Genomic DNA, 22,908 nt, shown 5'->3' on the forward strand with positions numbered 1-22,908 from the left:
TGTGTGTGTGTGTGGTGGGTTTTTTTTTTTGGGGGGGGGTGTCTTGCACACTTTTTATCATTCGTCGTTTTTGCTTAAAGTGCTGAGTTCTAGGTCTCATACTGTGTTAATTGGGGATGCGATTTTTCCGATACTGCCTGTCGACACACGTCTAACTCATTCGTGTCTCGCGTGTGATAAAAGCTATGGTGTCATGTAGAATTTTTTTCTTGTCTTTTTGTTTTAAATTTTGTTTTGTTGTTGGGGGGGAGGGGGGGTGTCTTGCACAGTTTTTATCATCTGTCGTATTGTTGATAGTTGGGTTTTTTCTGGGTCTCATACTGTGTTTATTGGGGCTGCGAGTTTTCCGATACTGCCTGTCAACACACGTTCAACTCATACCTTTTTTGCATGTGATAAAAGTTCTGATGTGATGCAGAGAATTCTTTTTGTTTATCTCTCTCGCTTTTTTTCATCGGTCGTTTTTGCTGATAAAGCTTTTTTTTATGTCTCATTCCGTGTTTATTGGGGCTGCGAGTTTTTGTCACAATGATTGTTGCTTAGATTGACGTCATTAGTGCTGTGTGATGGACGCCATAATTGTAGATAAACGGCATGAATGCTGGCATGATTGGCGTCATAAATGTATGATAAACGTCACAATGATTGTCGCAATGATTGACGGCATGAGTATTATGTGATTAACGTCATAACTGTATGATCAACATCATGGCTATTGCCATGATTGACGTCATAAATGTTGTGTGATTGACGTCACAATTGTATAATAAACATCATGGCAGTTGTCATGGTTGACGATTGCTGTGTGATTTACGTTATGACGTTTATTCTTTTTTTATTGACGTTAGGATAAACGTCGCTATTGTTGCCGAGATTGACGTGATCATGTGTGTGTAATTGATGTTATGACGTTTATTCTTTTATCATTGACGTCATGGTAAACGTCATTACTGTTGCCGAGATTGATGTTATGATTTCTGTTTGATCGACGTTATGACGTTTATTCTTTTTCTTTTTTGACGTAATGATAAACGTCACTATTGTCGCCGAGATTTTCGTGACGATTGCTGTTTGATCGACATTATGACGTTTATTCTTGTATTATTGACGTCATGGTAAACGTCACTATTGTTGCCGAGATTGACGTGATGATTGTTGTGTGATTGACAGAGCGGGATACTGTCGGCACTGCCCCATCTCGTCATGGCAATCATCGTCCCCATTGGCGGACAGATCGCGGACTACCTCAGACGCAACATTACCACAACCACAGTCGTCCGGAAGATCTTCAACTGCGGCGGTGAGTCTATTTTTGTAGTGAGTGAGTTTGTCTAGCAGAACTTGTGAGAAGACGATTTTTTTCTGAAATAACTCTGTCGGGTTTTGAAAGAGTTAACACTCTTGCTTTTCTTTAGGCAAAGTTTTCCACGTGACAGTAAAGGCCATTTACTAGTGAAACACGTGGACAAGGAGCACGTTTGGAAAGTTTGTCTCAATAACAGCAAGAGAATTTACTCTTTCAAAAACCGAGTTCGTCTATTTCTATTGGCGTGAGGGGGTGGAGGAGGAACAAAGTGTACGTGTGTTGGTGTGTGTGTGCGTGCGTGCGTGCGTGTGTGTGTACGTGTGTGTATGTGTGTGTGTACGCAGGGACTACCACGACACTATTGTACAGATATTTATCAAGCTCTGCGAATGAATTTAACTCTTACAGATGATTTGCCCGGGAGTCATAAGACGATATGAATTGTTGAAAACCTATCAACACAGTAGAAAAACCGGAAACTACGTAGCCACCAGGCATTTGGTGGTTTGCTCATTCTTACAACAACAAACTCACACGTACACACGCGCACAGCCCACCCAACCTCCCTGCCCCCCACCCCCCACCATCCACCCACCCACCTCCTGTATATTTCTCAGATTATTACAATCACATCACCCATACATTTCTGAGTCGTACACAAAAAGACAGACCTATAAAAAAAATATCAGGAAATAGCCGCCCACATAGGGAGAAAAGAAACGGTAGCCATCAGGAAACTGCGGATGAGAGGGAATAGCCCAGCAATCTGATGAGATGGGATAACTCTACAATCTGCTTAAGTGTTTTGCTTACCCTCCGTGACCACAAAACAATAGCAGGTTGGGGGAGACTGGCCTGGGGGGTCCTTTGCACTTCATTGATTTTCTTTTTTGGTCAAGTATAACGTACATGAAATAACGCTTTTGTTTTACGGGTTGTTTTTGTTATTCGTTTTTGTGGCTGACAAATCGGTTCCTTGTTTTGTATGTGGGTTTTGTTTTGTTTTGATCGTCTGCTTTATACCTCAGGAGACATTCTATTCATGGTTCGTACAGTTTTGTTTTGATCGTCTGCTTTATACCTCAGGAGACATTCTATTCATGGTTCGTACAGTTTTGTTTTGATCGTCTGCTTTATATCTCAGGAGACATTCTATTCATGGTTCGTACAGTTTTGATCGTCTGCTTTATACCTCAGGAGACATTCTATTCATGGTTCGTACAGTTTTGATCGTCTGCTTTATACCTCAGGAGACATTCTATTCATGGTTCGTACAGTTTTGATCGTCTGCTTTATACCTCAGGAGACATTCTATTCATGGTTCGTACAGTTTTGATCGTCTGCTTTATACCTCAGGAGACATTCTATTCATGGTTCGTACAGTTTTGATCGTCTGCTTTATACCTCAGGAGACATTCTATTCATGGTTCGTACAGTTTTGATCGTCTGCTTTATACCTCAGGAGACATTCTATTCATGGTTCGTACAGTTTTGATCGTCTGCTTTATACCTCAGGAGACATTCTATTCATGGTTCGTACAGTTTTGATCGTCTGCTTTATACCTCAGGAGACATTCTATTCATGGTTCGTACAGTTTTGATCGTCTGCTTTATACCTCAGGAGACATTCTATTCATGGTTCGTACAGTTTTGATCGTCTGCTTTATACCTCAGGAGACATTCTATTCATGGTTCGTACAGTTTTGATCGTCTGCTTTATACCTCAGGAGACATTCTATTTATGGTTCGTACAGTTTTGAGCAGTAACTTTCAACCTTGTATCAAAACACAGATCTGCTAAATGTTAAATATACAGATTGGGCCATTCTTGCGGAAGTCTACAATTCGACGTGACAAAAATAGAAAAGGATGACGTTTTTGTCTTCTTTGTCGTCGATGGATGGAGAGAAACAACTGCGAATTGTTTGTTCGTATGTTTGTTTGTTCTTGTTTTTATTTTAATTTGTTCTTAGTTGTTTTGTTCATTGTGTGTTTTTGTGCGTGTGGGGGTTATTTTTTTGCCAGGTTGATGTTCACTTTACAGAGACGGAAAGCCGTTGGGTTGGGGTTTTTTACGATCTCATAGCTCATTCTTTTATCAATCTGCATGACTCGCGCGAAGACGGGCCACCTCCAAACTGCTTTACTGTTCTGCGTTTGTTTTACGGCCGCCATGTTAAATGGAACCGAGTTTGTTTTGTGGGTTCTCTTTCGAAAATGTCGCCTCGTTCCCGTTTGATAAGGAGTCACTGTATTTGATCATTTCCATGCTAGTTTGTACACACGAGAATTAATTTAGATTAACAGTAAGATTTGTTTTGCATTCGACTGGAATGGATTGTTCCTTGTAACTATGTTTTCTTCACAGAACTTCCAATCGACCTTGATCTCTGTCTCTCTTTTTTCTATCTCTCTGTCTGCCTCTTTCTCATTTTCTCTCTCTCTCTGTCTTTCACACACTTCTTCACGTTTATGAGGAAATCCCTTTACATGGCAACGACACACACACACACACACACACACACACACACACACACACACACACACACACACACACACACACACACACACACACACACACACACACACTAATGTACAGGAAATCAGAGTAAACAAAAAAAATCGTTCTTTTACTATTATTACTGACTTTAAAAGTCAGACCTTGTGAGGGTGTTCTTCTCTTCTTTTTTTTGCGAGTATGTTGATCAGAGCAAAAACCTGCACACAACACTAAAAGTAATTCCTCCGAAAACGGCGTATGGCTGCCTAAATGGCGGGGTAAAAAACGGTCATACACGTAAAATTCCACTCGTGCAAACAAAACACGAGTGTACGTGGGAGTTTCAGCCCACGAACGCAGAAGAAGAAGACTAAAAGTAAATCGATCAGGTAATTCGCTTAATCACCTTGATCATCGTAGTGCGCAACTCCACACAGCGTAAAAACCGCTTACAGAATAAAAACGGAATAACCACACGAAACGCATGAACTTGTGTGAATCGGGTTTCGGTGTAGCCATTAGCAGGTCGCTGCGAGCCGCGCCAACTTCCGCCTGCGCAGAAGCAGAAACACTGTAGGGGAGACCGGGGCTAGTCCGCCTACTTTTATGCTTTTGGTAGCATAACTGGCGAGTTTGATGAACTAGAAGACTGATTTTTTATTTTACATCAAGACAAATGTGTAGCTGATATCAATGTGCAGACAGTTTTTATGTGCGCATGAACATTTGTTGTACATACTGCTTTAAGTAGACCTACCCTAACGTAGGCGAACTTGCCCCAAGTCGGGGTAAGTCCGCCTACAGGGTGGGGCAAGTCCGCCGCTCTCATCCCATAGTAGGTACAAGACTAGTAGTGGGCAAGCTTTATACACACACGCACGCACGCACACACAGTCAGTCAAACAAGCACCCGATCAGTGGGAAAGCTTTTTTAATTCCCTTCAATATTTAGGTTCAAAAATGCCAATGACAAAATACAAAAGAATGTCGAAAGAATGTAACACAAATCGGCGTCAGTCTTTTTTAGACATGAATCTGCAATCTTTACCATCGAGAATAGATGGAGTCACCATCAGAATCACAGTTATGGCAGGTGTAAACTGGACTGTTTCCCACACCTGCACATTCTTCATGGCGGACTTGCCCCATGACAAATAGGCGGACTTGCCCCCGCACGGGCAGGCAACTCTAGTGCCAGATAGCGAGCACAACATGGGAAGGAAGAAGCAAAACTTTCGTCAGAACTCGACCTTAATTAACGCACTTTCACTCGACACCAAGACTAAGTATTTGTTCTCAGAGGTAATGCATCAAAACCTAAGTCAACTGCTATGCATTATTGTTACAAAAATGAAGAAAAACACTTTTTGTGATCTGTACTCACGATATATGGGCTCGCAACCTCTGAACTTTTGCAGGATATGGCGGGAAGTAGGGACACCATTCTCACATGGTGTGAAAGACTAAAAGGTGGCAAACGTAAGAATAAACAGACAAAGACGGATGTGCCCCGGGGGCGGACTAGCCCCGGTCTCCCCTACTTTGTAAGGGAGATTACTACGTGCAAGGTTTGTCTAACCTCTTCACAAACCTTTCTCCGTTTCGTCTTCACGGCAAGGTCGTGAACTTGAGGCTCAGTTCTTGAAAGAAGCACGTCCTGAGATAGGCATTTCTGAAAAGAAAGTACACGAGATCGAGAAAGAGGTTGCAAGACGCAAGAAAAGAACAAGAAAATGTCCATGCCGGAGCATAGTAACCCAGACAAGACTATAGGACCTGTGCGTCGTGAAATTAGTTTTCTTTTTCCCTATTTGGATGAAACGCTTGCTTTACAGAACATGTACGTTTGGAAATTATTCCTTTTTTTTCCATGACAGTATGTTTTTGAGAAGATTGAGGACTTAAATAGACGTTGAAGATACAGGAGGGAAAAAACAACACTTATAACATGTATGCAGAACACTCGGAAATGCACTGCCTCGCATTTGGTATCATGCTACGACGTCCGTGATACGCACAATAAATGTGAAAAAGAGAAGAGTTTTCTCCCCTAACGTGTGGGCGAATGTGGGTTCAACGTGAAGAAGAAAAAGTTTTGTAGCGTATTCCGTTACCACGAACTTTATCAACAAAATACTTCTATATCCACAAAAGTGAATATCGAACGCAGAAATAGTCGTGACCAGACTCAAGCCGAAGCTGAGAGGAATGCCATAAAGTCTCCGTTTTCGTGAAGAGGCTATCAAGTTACCGCACTTTTATTTTTTCGATCACATTCCTCGATTCACCACATGGGGTCCCCCCTTTGAGTGCCACTTCTATCAGTCTAGTCGTGGGTTTCAATTTCCAAAATAAAAATCCTCAGACATGAAAGGAGATCTGATGAGATTAGCCTCTAGTCGAGTGGACGTTTGTCTCGTTCAATGAAGGACGTGACTGTCAGGAAGTACAGCTGCCTCTCACTTTTATTTCGTGGGTTGAAAGCTAAATAAGTTTCGGTTTCATCAAAAAAAATCATACATAGGTGTGTGAACTTAAGACTTGACGTTGAAACCGATCTCGCCTTACGGAGAAAAGCTGAGTGTTTCCTTAATAACTCTTTTTTTACAGCTGCCTCTCAGTTTTATTTCGTGGGTTGAAAGCTAAATAAGTTTCGGTTTCATCAAAAAAAATCATACATAGGTGTGTGAACTTAAGACTTGACGTTGACACCGATCTCACCTTACGGACGAAAGCTGAGTGTTTCCTTAATAACTCTTTTTTTACAGCTGCCTCTCAGTTTTATTTCGTGGGTTGAAAGCTAAATAAGTTTCGGTTTCATACCAAAAGCATACATATAGGTGTGTGAACTTAAGACTTGACGTTGAATTCGATCTCGCCTTACGGAGGAAAGCTGAGTGTTTCCTTAATAACTCTTTTTTCTGTGTTCGATTGTACTTTTCTCCTGGAAAATGAGTATCAGGGGAAAAATATGCTGGCTATACACACAACCCCCCTCTCTCTCTCTTTTTTTTTCTCTGTCTCTTTCCCCCCTCTCTCCCATAGACACACAGACTCTCTCGTGTGTGTGTGTGTGTGCCTCTCTCTCTCTCCCTCTCTCTCTCTCTCTCTCTGTCTATCTCTGTCTCTGTCTCTCTCTCCCTCTCTCTCTCTGTCTCTCTCTCTCTCCCTCTCTCTCTCCTTCCCTCTCTCTTTCTCTCTTTCTTTCTCTCTCTCTCTCTTTCTCTCTCTATCTGTCTCTGTCTCTCTCTCTCTCTCTGTCTCTCTCTCTCTCTCTCTCTCTCTCTCTCTCTCTCTCTCTCTCTCTCTCTCTCTCCCCCCCCCCCCCCCCACCTTGTCCATGCTTCTGCTTAGAGTCTGGGGATCAGTCTGGACGAGCGAGACACACGAACACCTCTCCCAACTCATCTCCCACCTCGAAGCACGGTCTCTATCTATCACCTTCCCTGCGCCAAACGAAAGCAGAGAGAGAGAGAGAGAGAGAGAGAGAGAGAGAGAGAGAGAGAGAGAGAGAGAGAGAGAGAGAGAGAGAGAGAGAGAGAGAGAGAGAGAGAGAGTAAGTAGGAGGGTTGCAGAAAGCAAGAACAAAAAGAAAAACCAATCCATCTGCCTTAAAGTCATGGAGCGAGTTTTCAATTATTTAATTGCTTCTGATCTAAAGGATCGCCCACACAGAGCTGTCCCTGCCAACGTGTCTGTGAATGCTATCCTGCAGCTCCAAGAGAGAGACTCGTCTATTGATCCTCCGATAGCGTCCCCTTTTTGTCCCCCTCCTGTTATTCAATTGCTGGGAATCTGGCCTCTAACGAATGAAAATAAAAGTCGGAGAAAACTTCTCAAAAATGGCTTTTTGTGGCTTTAAATAAAGCCCGACTGCGAGCATTTGAGGTCTTTTGATTGCGTAAATGAAATGAAAATGTCGGAAGCCCGGACTGTGATTAACGACATTGGAAACGGAGCTTGAGACTATACGGCAGAACCTGATCAATGTGTTATTTAGGACGAAGTTATATTAGTAGGTGGGCGTGCTTTTGTCTTGTTTTTAATACAGTGTGTTCTCTAATAAGTCGTTGTAGCCAAAAGGAAAGAGAAAATGAAAAAAGCGCAAACTTCATTTCGGTTTTATTTTGTTTTTTGTATTTCTTTGCTAATGCCGGGAGGGCCTGGAAGCAATGGCATTTCAGAGGAAGATGCTAAACAAACAAACAAACAAACAAACAAATAAACAGAAAAACAAACAATGATTTTAAGAACAATAGCCAACATATTGTGCACATTCTGGAATGCTCTTCGCTAGAACATGTATTTGACAAACACACGCATGTGTGTGTGGGGGGGATGTGGGTGTTGGTGGGTGGGTGTGTGTGTTTATGTGTGTGTGTTTGTAGGGGAAGGGCTCCTAATATGGACCACTTTTTCTGATAACTAGCTTGTTTTCTTGCGAAGACGTTTCATTTTGTGTTTGCTAGTCCTTCTCTCTTATGTTAACCGTTAGGCCTAATTAGAGTGAAATAGCTTTGATAGACATTCAGCAAAAATTAAATACAGAAAAAATCACAAAGGGTCCATATTAGGAGCCTGGGCGCCTAATATGGACTAGTGAAGCGGCCTTCACGAATCACTGTAAAAAGCCCCCTATATATCAAAATAACATGATACAACTTAGTGTACAAGTCAGCCTAATTAAAATATGCTCTAGATTTATCTGTTTCGGGTTGATGAGAGCATTATTTGAAGCACACCAGGAAACTAAAGAAGCTTATCAAAAACAGGGTGAAAATAAGTGAAATTATCAACTTCCACGAAAAGAAGACTTTTTGTTGCATTTTTTTTAAATCTCGAGGGCTAGTTATAGGTTATTTCCAGCAAGCTTTTTAATGAATTAATGAAAATAGCCTTTAGCTTTTATTTTCTTCGATTTGTTGAAGGTGGTCCATATTAGGGGACTCGCACATACTTTGAGATTTTGCTATTATTTTTATGTTTGCAGTAGAAACTCGGGGTCAACACTGCTAAAATGTAACAAATACGGTTATAGCTGTCATATTTAGCAATTTTTGTGTGATAAAAGCTTTGGCTGTGGACAGAGACGAGTCCATTTTAGGCGGTAAATTTAGAGTGAACGCTGCCAAAAGTGAAAAAAAAAAAAAAAGCCTAACGGTTTTGCGATTTCTGTTTCTGCAACTGTTTTGACATGTGCAAGTTATCCAGAGAGGGTGAATACAGCGAATAAAACTTTTTTGAGCGCTCTAGCGCCGTTAGTTTGTCAGAACAGGAGGTGGTCCATATTAGGATCCGGTCCATATTAGGAGCCCTTCCCCTATGTGGGTGTGTGGGCGTGTGGGGGTGTGTGTAGCCTATGTGTGTGTTTATGTGTGTGTGTGTGTATGTACGTGCGTGTGGGTGTGTGTATGCATGTGTGTGTATGCATGTGTGTGCGTCTCTCTCTCTCTCTCTCTCTCTCTCTCTCTCTCTCTCTCTCTCTCTCTCTCTCTCTCTCTCTCTCTCTCTCCCTTTCTGCCCCCCTCTTCCTCTCCCTCTCTGGCTCTCGTGTCCCAGACAGCCCGGAATTTATCTCATAATACTGTTCCTGGCAGAGGCCAAGCCGTCGCTATAGTAGACACTGAGCCCCTCGACTTTCCCCTAAAGAGGTCCCTTGCAAAGTGCTAATGACGTCGACCCCGTTGGCGGATGACAATGAGCGCATAGTTATGTCGTCACAGGATGACGTAGTAGCCTACTTTGTCCTGTTCTCGGGGTGTCTGACTCTGTATGACCCCTTCGATTAGTTCTTGGTGCCTTTTGATCTGTGGAAGGGGGGACTTAACTCTGCCGCGATCTCTTGATGATGGAATACTTTCTGCTTCACCTCTCAGAGATTGGCATCGTACTTTTGACCTCCTTGTTATGACCGGCTCGCGTACTTTTATTCCTTCTTTTATCGACTTGCGACCAATTATTATTTTAGTCGCTGATTCGTCTTAAGATTACAGTGGAACCTCCCGTTTCACACACCCCCTCCCCCTAATCTAAGACTCCCTCCCTTTTAAGACTGTTTTATCAGTTTTTCTTGTTCATAACTTCTGTAAATTTACCCCCATTTTAAGACTCCCTCCTTTTTAAGACCTGATTTTTTCAGATTTCTATAGGTCTTTTTTTTTCTTTTTTTTTTCCCCAAACAATTTTATTCAAATAAATAACAACAATTAACAATATCTCATACAATGAATTAAATGAATTCTATAGGTCTTAAAACGGGGGTTCTACTGTATCTGAAGCCGACTGGGATATTTTCAGGTGTCAGTATTCTTATCAAGGTGCGTAGCCTGTCTGATTTAAGAAATTAATCTTTCATTCAAGGTGCCTGAACAAAACAGCGTTCCTATATGGTGTTGGCGTGAGGCACACACACACAAAATATGTTGGTTTTTTTGTTTTTGTTTTTGTTTTTGCCTGATGGTCATTGCAAAGGCATGGTTTCTGTGTTTCAGGTTTCGGCATGGAAGCCGTGTTCCTGCTTGGTGTGGGATTTGCCCGCGACACGGCCACCTCCATCGTCTGTCTCACCATCGCCGTCGGCTTCAGTGGATTCGCCATCTCCGGTAAGCAAAACGAGCTTGTAGAGTCTGTCAGAAAAAATGAAAAAAAAGCGTCTGGGGATTTCATACCCAGGAACACTCATGTAAAATTTCATAAAGATCGGTCCAGTAGTTTAGTCTGAATCGCTCTACACACACACACGCACAGACACACACACACATGCACATACACCACGACCCTCGTCTCGATTCCCCCTCTATGTTAAAACATTTAGTCAAAACTTGACTAAATGTAAAAATGAAGCGCAACGCGCTGAAACTTCATTCCAACCCCGACATACCATTTATCAACTGAGCAAAAAGCCGTTTGATTTTTAGACCCACGTTTTCAGCAAACACGTGCTCCATCGACTCTTCACACCGGAAGCAGTCATGTGGGAAATTGAAAAATGTGCATGGGAAAAGCAACGAACTGTGCGAGAGAGAGGGACGAAAAGCTTTTCCATTTTATTCTTCCGCGGCAAACCTCCCAGTACAAAAACGTCAACGAGGGTTGGCAATTTGGACATTTGAGTCAAAAAACACTTTTCAAAATTATCTGCCCATTACAGAACTATTTTTACGCTGCCTTCTTCCTCAAGCTAGCTTTAATTTTTTGGAGAGTGTGGCGGCGTGAAAGTCTGAAGCAAGGGCGTGTGAAGAGGAAAGAGACAAAGCCGGAAGGAGGAAGAAGAAGAAGAGAGGAAGAAAAGAAGAAGGGATAAAAAAGTGACAGTGGTTATAATTTTGAAAAGTGGCAGCTGGATTCCCTGGCTGCCTGTCGTTGCGGCCGTCCCATTTCCTGCTTCATTGCAAGCTTTCCAGTTCTAATCAAACAGACCTCTCCCACTCCATTCCTTTTCCATCAACACACTCGCGCGCGCGCACACACACATACACACGTCGCGCGCGCGAGCGCATGCACGCGTGCACATACGCGCGCATAGACACAACCACACGCACGCACGCACGCACACACACACACACACACACACACACACACACACACACATTCACGCAAGCTCACACGCACGGCCATACTTCGCGCACTGTCTCTGTCTCTCTGTCTGTCTCTCTCTCTCTCTCTCTCTCTCTCTCTCTCTCTCTCTCTGTCTCTCTCTCTCACTCTCTCTCTCTCTCTCTCTCTCTCTCCCTCTCTCTCTCTCTCACTCTCTCTCTCTCTCCCTCTCCCTCTCTCTCTCTCTCTCTCTCTCTCTCTCTCTCTCTCTCTCTCTCTCTCTCTCTCTCTCTCTCTCTTCAAAACACCATTCTGCTTGAGAAAAAAATGTGTTCTATACCAAAAATTGTCCCTGAGGTTGTGGCAAGCGAAAACTGTCCACATTATTCACCCAAAAAGAATCATTCATTGTTCACAATGAAGGAACCGTTTTCCATTGTCCCGTGTTGCAAAGAATGATTGCCTTGTTACATTCTATTCAAAGGCCTCTTGACTATCGTTGCAAGAGTGTTCGGTTAGACCAAGGGGAGACAAACATCCTAAGTGGTGAAAACTACCTAAAATGCCTCTTTGTGTGGCGTTCTAAATTGGTGTAAGGTTGTCGCAAAAACAAGTTTATATATAGCCCAGTGTGTATGTTAACGTCCCGTGCCCCTGAGGAAAAATCAAAAGCGTTGAAAGTGAGACAGTAAAAAAGTAAATTGTAAGGGGCTTATTGTCCGTCAGGTCTTAATTGCCTATATTGGACATGAATTGGTTTATACGATTCGAGTTTTACGCCCTCACGGCTTTTGATGTGTGCGTGTTTAGGTGGTATCAGCCATCTGCACTTAAGGTAGAATGACCAAGATCTTTAACGTGCCATTGTGGTGACACGGGATACCGTCTCTGGGTCTGCACATAAAGTTGACCCGTGTCCGTCCCGGCCCGGATTCGAACCAGCGACCTCTCGATCACAAGTCCAGTGCTCTACCACCTGAGCTACCCGGGCCCCCGAAAGTGAGACACCACACGTTGACACCATTTATGGAGCTTTCATGCTTACTGTTCATAATCTGCTTGTGAAAGAATGCTGTTAAAGCGGACAAACACTCAAGTCCTTTATGGCTTAAAACCGTAGGACTTTTAATATTAATTTTAAGGTTAATGCTGTTAAAGTAAATGGCTGTACGTTTGCTTTAACAAGGGATAAGATCATCCATCGACTTGGTCACATACAACAACAAACAAAAAAACTTGACTGCTAGCTTGCTGAGGTGAGTTTGAATATTTTGATGAATTCATTTCTTAAAAACCCAGTAGTGACTTTTAGGTAATTAAACACTTCCATCTGTGCACCGAAAGCTCCCAGGCTATTAATTTTTGGTATGTGACCAAGTGGAGGGATGGGGTTATTCATTTTTGGTATGTGACCAAGTGGAAGGATGGGGTTATTCATGTTTGGTATGTGACCAAGTGGAAGGATGGGGTTATTCATGTTTGGTATGTGACCAAGTGGAAGGATGGGGTTATTCATGTTTGGTATGTGACCAAGTGGAAGGATGGGGTTATTCATGTTTGGTATGTGACCAAGTGGAAGGATGGGGTTATTCCACGTAAAAGCCTGGCAAAGATAGAGATGACGAACTGAGCTGGTTCTGCGAGAAGGACCAGAAAAATGCGTAGAGGTTACAAAGAAAACATGACCTCGCCGTTTGAGGCCAAACTAACTTAACAAAACAAAATGTTGCCCCAGACGTCTAAATGCAATTATAAAAAGACAAAATTGTTTTTTAGTGCAAAAAGGGCTGTGCCCCATTCCTCCACACAGGAATTGCCCTATGCCCCGTTGCCCCAACAGGTCAGCCGGACAGGGGTCCGCAATCACAGGGGCCTGTAAACTGCGCCGCTGGAACTAATGTTTCCATAAAGCTGGGCGAGCTACCCCCTTCTGTATCGGCCAGGGAATGGATGGTTAAAGAGGGAAGTCATTTTCTAAAGGGCGTGTTTGCGCAGTGTTGGAGTCGGTTGTCGGAACCGTTGCGCCGCTCGTTCAATATCAGCTCCTCGCTTTCCCTGCCGCCCTCAGGGCTCGGGCTCAGGGAACCCCTAGACTGTGAAGAGGGTTCTCTCTGTTTCTCTCTCTGATTCTGAGAGAAGGCTCTCTCTCTCTCTCTCTCTCTCTCTCTCTCTCTCTCTCTCTCTCTCTCTCTCTCTCTCTCTCTCTCTCTCTCTCTCTCTGATTCTGGGAAGAGGGCTCTCTATCTCTTTCTATCTCTCAAAGAAGAACTCTCTCTCTCTCTATCTCTCTTTCTCTCTCGATCTCTTTCACACACACACACACTCTCTCTCTCTCTCTCTCTCTCTCTCTCTCTCTCTCTCTCTTTCTCTCTCTCTCTATCTATCTATCTATATATCTATCTCTCGCTCTGTCTCTCTCTCTGTCCCTCTCTCTCTCTCTTTCTTGCTGTCTGAGAAGAGGGATCTCTCTCTCTCTGTCCCCCATCTCTCTCCTCTCCCCCTCTCTCTCTCTCTCTCTCTCTCTGTGTCCCTCTCTCTCCTCTTCCCCCCTCTCTCTCTATATCTCTCTCTCTCTCTCTCTCTCTCTCTCTCTCTCTCTCTCTCTCAGCAGATTGCAGCCAGATTACAATGTTGTCCTTGCCACTTCTCCCCCTCGTCGCGGCCTTTCTATTCATTCCCCCGGTCCAGAAAATCGGGCCTGGAAAACATGGGCGCCGAATGAAAGCCCCGCGGATGGAGGCTCGTTGACAATTGAGCTGTTTAGCGATGACCGGGCCATGTCGTCGCAAGATGTGTGCAGCCTGAAAGCCTCACACTCTTCCTGTTGGCGCTGGGGGAATCGATGGACAGATTCTTATCCCATCTGAAAGCTTTTTCAGCGTTCGCTCGTCTCTAAGACACTTCATCATCAGTCCTGGCTCTCCTGGCTCTGTGTCTCTATGAGAACGCAAGTACTAACTCTCCCAGCTAGCTCTCTGTCTGTGGGAGGATTGGAAGTACTGCGTCCTCTTCCCCCTTGCTTTGAAGTTTAGCTGTCGCCCTGTCGTAGTGCAATTCGTAGTTGACCCCCCCGCCCCCACAGTCAAGACCTCCCAACAATCTGAGAAAATCAGGTCTCAAAAAGGAGGGAATCTCAAAATGTGGGTAAATTTACAGAAGTTATGAACAGGAAATCTGAGAAAACAGGGTCTTAAAGGGAAGGAAGTCTTAAATTTGGGGGGGGGGGGGGCTTGAAAGGGATGTTGCAATGTAGCGGCTGAATAGCCAGGGCAGACTGGCAACAAAGTCAGACTGACTTTCACGATTGAATAATAAAAGGGGAGTGAGCACTCCGTAACTAGACAGTAAGTAAGAGCTCCAAGGCAGTGTTCTCGACCAATTCACTCCCGTCACAAGTCGATCGACGTGATTCACTGCGGGGTACAAAGCAAAGGGAAGTATAGCGCGGATTTGACTTGTTGTCGCACGATCTTCAGCAAAAGAAGTTAAAGTACAGCAGTTCTACCTGACTTGTATCCCGGAAGGACTATTTTTAGCACAGGTGAGAGACCAGACGCTTCACGTTGCGGAACCATTCTCCCGGTGTGACGTTTTCATCTTTCGCCGTGTTGATATTTCGCTTCTCGGCCTCGTTGATCTAGTATAAACTCTACACTGCGGTACCGGTGTGACGTTTTCATCTTTCGCCGTGTTGATATTTCGCTTCTCGGCCTCGTTGATCTAGTATAAACTCTACACTGCGGTACCGGTGTGACGTTTTCATCTTTCGCCGTGTTGATATTTCGCTTCTCGGCCTCGTTGATCTAGTATAAACTCTACACTGAACACAAAAACACCCTTCGATAGTACTGATGAGCGACCTTGTGTACCTTACATTCATGGGGCCAAATTTGTCCAACCAATTTGTTTTATTTAACTTAGAAATTTGATTCATCCTAAAATGTTTTCCTTTTTACTCAAGGGACGTAACCACTCAGTACACGTTTTCGAAGAATTCGATTTTGGGGGTGAAATCTATTAAATTTGACCACCAATTTTCTTCACATGCAAGAAACTGACATGCTTTTCGTCCATAAATAATTTCACTTCTTAATTTTACCAGGAAACAACATTTCAGTCTTGAGTATAAATCGAGGGGGAAATATGTACACAGGCGAAAGATGAAATCGTGACACCGGCACCTGAGAGAAAAAGAAGTTATGGATTTAATCAAGCGATTGTCATTAGCTCTTACTTCTCTGTTGTCTATGTTAAGAGCGCTTACTTACATTCGTTATTGCATCTTTCTATTATGCGCTCTACCGCATGTGGTTACCATTCAGACTCAGTTTTCGTCGGCGATTCTTGACTTGTACACGACGAGCATGTTCATGGTTTAACAAATGTTTTCAAAATGTGTTTGCGCCTTTTAATATGGAACACGTGGGAGACTCGGAGAGGACAATTGCAACATACACACGCACATCAAAGGGACATTATCCAGGGTTGTCAAAGATGATTCCAAGCTGCATTGTATCCCCTGTATCTTTGAAAAGTCAATTAGTTAGTTTTAACGGTACTCTTAATTTTTAACTGCTGGTAACCATCAAGTTACTTCCAGCGTTGACGGGACAGACTTATAACTCTTCCCACATGTGTGATAACAAAATCACCAATACTTGTGAGTTACCCCAGAACTGGTGTGTCCTTAAGGCTCTTTTTTCTGTTTTTATTTATTTTATTTTTTTTCTTGTTACAGGAAATAGGATCCGTGAAAACATTATTCATAAATTTGCAGAGAATGGTCACATTTCATTGTTCAGGGCTAAATAGAATTTCACATTTTTCCATCAGCACTTCAGCTTCTGCTTGTCCTAGATTATATCCCAGTGAAGCAGTCGTCAACAAAATTCATTTTGCGGTTTTTGTTGTTTTTATTGATATAGTGCTGTCACTCGTAAATGGCCTTGACAAAAAAATAGATTTTACTTCTGTGAAGTCGAGAAAGCCGGAATTGTGTTTTCTCGTTTCATTATACACTTGTTTACCTTAACCAAAAAAAGAAAACAACTAAAAAACAAAACAAAGCAAAATCAACAGAGAATTATTTTATGATTTTCATTAGCAAATTAAGCAAATATCACGAGACATTGAATTTTGAATATAAATAATCATGAATTGTTCATATTCCGCGTCCGCCCTTTGAAACTACAGCACTCTGAACCGGGACTAAACATGTCCCATGCATACAGTTAATAATGCCATTTAAATCCCAGAGGTCTGTCTGTCAAGCGAGACCCTTTACAACAACCAGAAGATTGTGAATGCCGCTTGCCATATTTCTATAAAGGCGTGACACTGTCCTGTCACAACATTGCCTGGACGCGACACGTGTCACTGGGTTTTAATATTAACTGGCACAATTTTAATCAATACGCTGTGACATGCGAGTCGACGATATTGGCCGCAGATAAAACGTTTTTTCTTCGGGCTTGTTATTCCGACGACGGTATTGACTGAAGGCTCAATGGTTGTTGTTCTTTTTGGATTATTTGTTTTTCTGGTTGTTGTTTTTTTCGATGGTATTTGTAGTAGATCAGTGTTTCTTTTGGACCTGGTACGTATTTCAACGGTATTTGTTTTCGGGTAAACGTGGTTTTTTGGGGGGGCCTGATATTTCAAAGGTATTTGTTCTAGACTAAACGTTTCATTTGGGCTGGTATTTCGACGATATGTGTTGCAGAGTAAGCGTTTCTTTCGGCCTGGTATTTCAACGGTATTTGTTGTAGACTATACGTTTATTTTGGGCCTGGTATTTCAACGGTTTTGGCTGTATAGTAAGCATTTCTTTCGGCCTGGTATTTTGACGGTATACATTATGCTGTAGAGTAAGCGTTTGTTTTGTTGTTTGGCTAGGTATATTTTGACGGCATTGGATACGTTTCTTTCGGGACTAGTATTTCGTGGTTATTTGTCGCAGAGTTGACGTTTGTTTTGAGTCTGGTGTTTCGACGGTGTCACCTTAATATTTAGCGTTTTCTTGTATAAATTCGAAGGTCATTGCTGCAGAACATATTGGCGTTTCTTTCTGGTCTGAGGATACTTACAGTTATACATTCTGGTATTGCATTCTTTCTTCCCGGTTTTAGCTCAAACACGACGTAATTTGACTCTTGTCAAATAAAAAGGTCATACCGGGGTCGATTTTGGGTCATTCAATCAGGAACACCAATTGGAAAAAAGATACAAAGTCAGGGCAGCTTTTGTGGATAGTCCTCGTACAGTTACGTTATGTATCGTCTTCTCTAAACACATTCAGTGAACAATTTCAGGGGGCTGGAAATATCTTCTGCCTAAGCTTTTGTGTTGAAATCAAAACAGCAGCCAAATGTCAACCGGTCTGCACACAAGCCATACTGATTCAGAGCAAATCGCATTAATAGCATTCACGAGTTTCCTTCAGCACAATCTCCGTCATCTTTGATTTAGTTGATTGCAAGTCCTCCTCGCGCAGCTAGACCCTGCAAGACACCAGCTTTCAGCCGTGATGGATGGCTCTATTTCACGCCTCGCTCTGCCACAGACACCGGACGCTGTCCTCTGCGCAGGAGCGGAAGCCGAGCGAAGGGAGATAACGCTGGAGGTTCATCAGGGCGCCATCAGTGGCCTCCCCTTGTCACGTGTCTGTTCGTTCGTGAAATGAGCTTGCTTTGGCGGGCGATAGCTCGGCGATGGGGCATGCAAAGAGCGCTCACAAACACGACCTGAAAGTCCTGACGTTCACACGCCACGCGCCTTTCTGCTGGCGTCTGCGTCTGGCATGGAGCTTTTCCGCTGTGCACAAAGGGTAGGTGTAGTACAGAGAGAATAGAGCGAAGGCCCTCAACTTTGAGTAACACTTGGTTTAGGGGTGAAAGGACAAGGATGGGAGGGCAGACGTCGCTGATTCCTCTCTGTGTGTTTTGGAAATGGCCTGATCTTCTGCCTGGTGAGAAATGGCTCGTGTCATTCACGCTATCTTGTCTCAGAACCCGCTCTTATTGCTTTTCAACCATTGTCTCTTTCCTGTCTTCTATCCTTCCGGTTCTTGTACTCTTACTTGAACGTCTGTTTTTTGTGTGTGTTTTTTACGTCTGTATTATAAGTACTTTCTCCAGTGCACTTGGGTGAAGGGGTGGGGGGTGAGGCTACCAGCGACTTCAATTCCAGAGTTGGCCTCTGTCTGGTTTGGTGTTGATTTTGATGGACTGCTCTCAATTCCGACAAACACTTTCGTCTATCATCGCACCTCGAGATATCTTTTACTTGAGGAGCATTCTGACGTCTGTGTGAGTGCGGCAAGGTCGATCACATCTAAAATGTCTGTTTTCATTATTCCAATTGTTTCCTGAATTCAATCCAACCCTTAAACACGGATTACATTGCAGGCACAGTGTGTTAGATGATAAACTGGGTAGTAATTAAAGTCGGCTTTTAAAATAGGTATTGCTTGCAACATGCCTGTTTGAATTAGCAATTTTGATTGTACACATACCTTCGGGAATCAAGAAGCATTTAATTTTAAAAACACTGCATGACATACGCTCGAAACCAAGAAAACCTTGAGATTGTGTTGACAAAATCTTCCGTGGTTGGCGTCTGCACTTGCGTGAATGCTATTTTTCATGAAAAGTGGTTCATAAAAACCATAATTAAGAAAACTTAATGGCACGGCATCAACCGCAGCAGAATATTCCAAGTATTTTCCAGCCTATGATATTTGACTTCTCCTTTCATAATCTTAAAATCAGTTAAAGATTATTTATATGTAGAATAAGTTTTTAAGATAAAAACTCCATTTTTTTCATCGTGAAACACAATGCAGCCTGTAAATAAGCTGTCCAAAACAAAAGACCACCATCGAAATGACGCACATCGAAATGACGCACGAACAGAAGAAAATGTGAACGTCTAGCGCTTTATGAAGCGAGATATGTGAGGCATTCACTTTCAAGCGTATGAGGAACATTCTGTCCCGAGAAAACTCGTCGTAAAAGTCAAGTTGCCATTATTCAAACGAGTAGACAAACATGCAAACTATAAGAATCTCCAACTGTGTGTTTTGGGAACTCATCTTTTGGCATCAAGGGATCGTATCTTTTGTTTGTAAATAAGCTTTAAAAGTCAAGCAGCCATCTATGATGCCCCAAATCCCACAGGCAAAAAAGGACGAAAGCAAAACGACACTCATCGCTCAATGTGATCGCTGGGGAAGAAGGCACACATTATATTTCCCACGATAAGCGTGCATCCTTCAGTCTTCATCAGCTTACTGTACGGGAGCAAAAAGGGGGACAGGGCAAGCAAGATCCTCAAACATTCTTCTGAGATCTGTCCCTGCTTCGGCGTGCGATAGGAAATCCCTGAAGACTAGAATCTTCATCTATCAAGACGCTAGGACCCGGCCCAAGAGGTCCTTCATCCTGACAGCGAATCATAACTCTGAGGGCATCAGGCTCTTCGCGCTGGACTTGGGTCCGTCAAGGGCCCCGTGAGCTAGCGGGGACCCTGAAGACGGATGTGGTAGAGATAAGACAGAAGTTTTTGCACTCTCTCTCTCTCTTTCTTTCTCTCTCTTTCTCATTCTCTCTCTCTCTCTCTCTCTCTCTCTCTCTCTCTCTCTCTCTCTCTCTCTCTCTCTCTCTCTCTCTCTCTCTCCAAGATTTTTGTCACAATCTCTACGGTATGGTGTAGATGATGCCTTTAAGGAGAGCTCTCGATCTCTTTCCTTGGTGAAGACCCATGGGATATAGTTTTTATATATTCTTAGCTTTAGCTTAGGACATTTTTTAAATCAAAGAGGTTTTTACTTAAATAAATGTGTTTTTTCAAAGAGTTTTTTTTTAAGTTTCCTTCATGAGATTGTTTTTGCGGTGTAGACGTACGAAACGTTACCCGATACGCCAAAATCTATCAAGGGGATACCAAGAAGTGAACAAAATATGTCTGGAGGTTTCTTTCATACTTGATTTGCCCGTACGTTTGTCTTCTTCTTCTTGTCGTTTGCCTTTACACTTGGAGTCCAGCTCTGGAAATGAAGTTGGTGGTCTTATGTAGAGCCTCCACAGGTCCATGCAGCTACTCGTGGAGGGTCGTCGGCCTGGTCCAGATCTCTCTCCTCAGGGGCTGGAGATTCCTGCAGTCCTGCAGGGTGTGGGCTGCATCTTGCTCTGCGTCTCCACTGGAACACATGGGGGAGGGCACGGCTCGCAGTTTTTTGTGCAGGTGTTGTTGCAGTCTGTTGTGCCCTGTTCTCAGGCGGAAAATGACGACCTGTTCAGGCCTTGACACCCGTACGTTTGTGATCCAGGTTTCAGCGTAAAGTAACTTGATACTGCGCCTGGCTGTAACAGTATCCCCGTGGGTTTACTTTTCACAAGTAAATACATTCTCCATTATAACTTCTGTTTCAGATTTCCACATGAATCAGATGTACATTATTTCATGCTGTGCCATTGTCCCATACAATTTCTGCAAGACTGCTCTTTTACGTTTGTGTTTATAGGTTTCAATTTTCATTTCATTTTTTTCATTAATTTATTGTCCCATCGCTGGGAAATTTGGGTCGCTTCCTCCCAGTGGAAAGCTAGCAGCAACGGAGTCGCGCTACCCAGGTGTCTGCGTTTTTAGGTGTATTCAGCCACCTGCACTTATGGCAGAATGACCCAGGTCTTTTACGTGCCATTGTGGTGACACGGGGATGGGACTGGGCTTCCGTCTCTGGGTCTGCACATAAAGTTGACCCGTGTCCGTCACATGCACATTATTCAATGCTGTGCCATTGTCCCATACAATTTCTGCAAGACTGCTCTTTTACGTTTGTGTTTTTTAGGTTTCAATGCAAACCATCAAAACATTATTCCCATCTACACCAGTATCCAATGTCTGGAACACTCTGCCTCAATATGATTAACAGTCTGTGGTTCGTGTTTCAGTATGACACACCTTGTTCTCACTGTGCCAATGGCTGTGTTTTCGGAAACAAAAACATTCTGCCTTAACTTCCTCTCTATCTTTATAATTATCAGGTTTTAACGTGAACCACCTGGCCTTTTTTCCCAGCTATATGATATGCCGGTATCCCAAACAATATCTTGAACACACCTCATTTTTCCCATTAACATCTATGTGCAGGTTTTAATGTGAACCACATCAACATGATTCCCCGCTACCAGTGTCCCATACAATGTTCAGAACACTCTGTCTTATTTACATTTATTACCGTATACATTTGAGTTTCATCTTTCAACATGAAACAACTTGTTTCGGCTATGCCCTTCTGTCAATTGATGGTGGGTTTTTTTCAGAAGCAAATAAATGATTCTATTTTAACCTCATGAACGTCAGTGTTTCATAACCTTGGAAACCAGTATGCCATACAATGCCTGGAAATCTCTGTCACGTCAATGTTTCAGGATGTCTTACAATATCTGAAACACTCTTCAATAACTTCCGTGAAGGGTGTGTTTATTCTGGAACTCTCAGCCAGAATTTCCTTCTACGTTTGCTTATCTCATTGTCTCCCAGGTACGAATATATCCGTACCCACTCATATGGCTCTATCTGACCAAGGTACATGTACGGATATATCCGCTCAGACTGTTCGCTTCAGTCGCTTCCTGTAACGTCCATCTAACGCCTGCATTCCAGCGTGTTGATACACAGTTACTATACAATTACCACAACTCTGAGTGACCTGCTGCAGCACAGCTGGTCTCGGCTAAAAGAAACTTGGTCAACATAGGTGTGGTAGAAAGTGTTAAAGTATGAAACACTCTGCTGTAACTTCCTTCAACTTGTGTGTTTCAGGTTTCAACGTAAACCATCTGGACATCGCTCCGCGCTACGCTAGTATCCTGATGGGTCTGTCCAACAGCGTGGGCACGCTGTCCGGCATGCTGTGTCCCATCGTCGTCCAGTCCATCACCAAGGAGAGCCGGACCCAACATGAACTGGTCAGTAAGACCGGACAATGCGTGGTCCTGTTAACCGAAATTATAAACGAAAACGCTTTTTTTTTTTTTTTTTTTTTTTTGCTTAATTTTTTTAATTGCTTGTTTGTGGGGGTGTATTAAGGTTTTGGGTTTTTTCTCTCAAGAATTAGTGTGCTCATCATTATACCAGGATTTCCACATTTGAAAGAACAGTACTTGACAGATTTCGTGAGTTTCCACAAATGCAAGAAAGGCAAAATGTTGGAAAATAACATTGAAAATATAAATAGTCAATTCAACCTCAAGCCCAATGTGTTTGATTTAAATCATTAAAATATAAATAGTCAATTCAACCTCAAGCCCAATGTGTTTGATTTAAATAATTAAAATCTTTCAAACCTCTGCATGTTTGTGTAAACACTTTTAAAACGATCTGTATGTCTGTGCTTTGACGCTGCTGACATAAAACTTGATATATCCGAGAAGGAGCATTTTGAAGTGGGGGGTGGGGGGGGGGAAACAGAGTGAGTCAACAACTATTACTTCATTAACCTATCAGAATCTGCACGTGACTATTTAGAATACAAACAAAAATAAGAATGGTAAGTTTATTG

General features: G+C 42.9%; 1 protein-coding gene across 1 annotated transcript in view; it reads left to right on the plus strand.

Moving 5' to 3' along the window:
- The window catches only part of LOC138970668 (vesicular glutamate transporter 1-like), a 221,942-nt gene that overhangs the window by 193,034 nt on the left and 6,000 nt on the right, over positions 1-22,908 (plus strand). The window contains exons 10-12 of the mRNA XM_070343138.1: positions 1,171-1,300; positions 10,298-10,408; positions 22,170-22,315. Of these exons, the coding sequence (XP_070199239.1) occupies positions 1,171-1,300; positions 10,298-10,408; positions 22,170-22,315 (387 nt within the window). The remainder of the gene's footprint in view (positions 1-1,170; positions 1,301-10,297; positions 10,409-22,169; positions 22,316-22,908) is intronic.

This window comes from Littorina saxatilis, linkage group LG7 (assembly GCF_037325665.1).
Source record: "Littorina saxatilis isolate snail1 linkage group LG7, US_GU_Lsax_2.0, whole genome shotgun sequence".
Classification (NCBI taxonomy): domain Eukaryota; kingdom Metazoa; phylum Mollusca; class Gastropoda; order Littorinimorpha; family Littorinidae; genus Littorina; species Littorina saxatilis.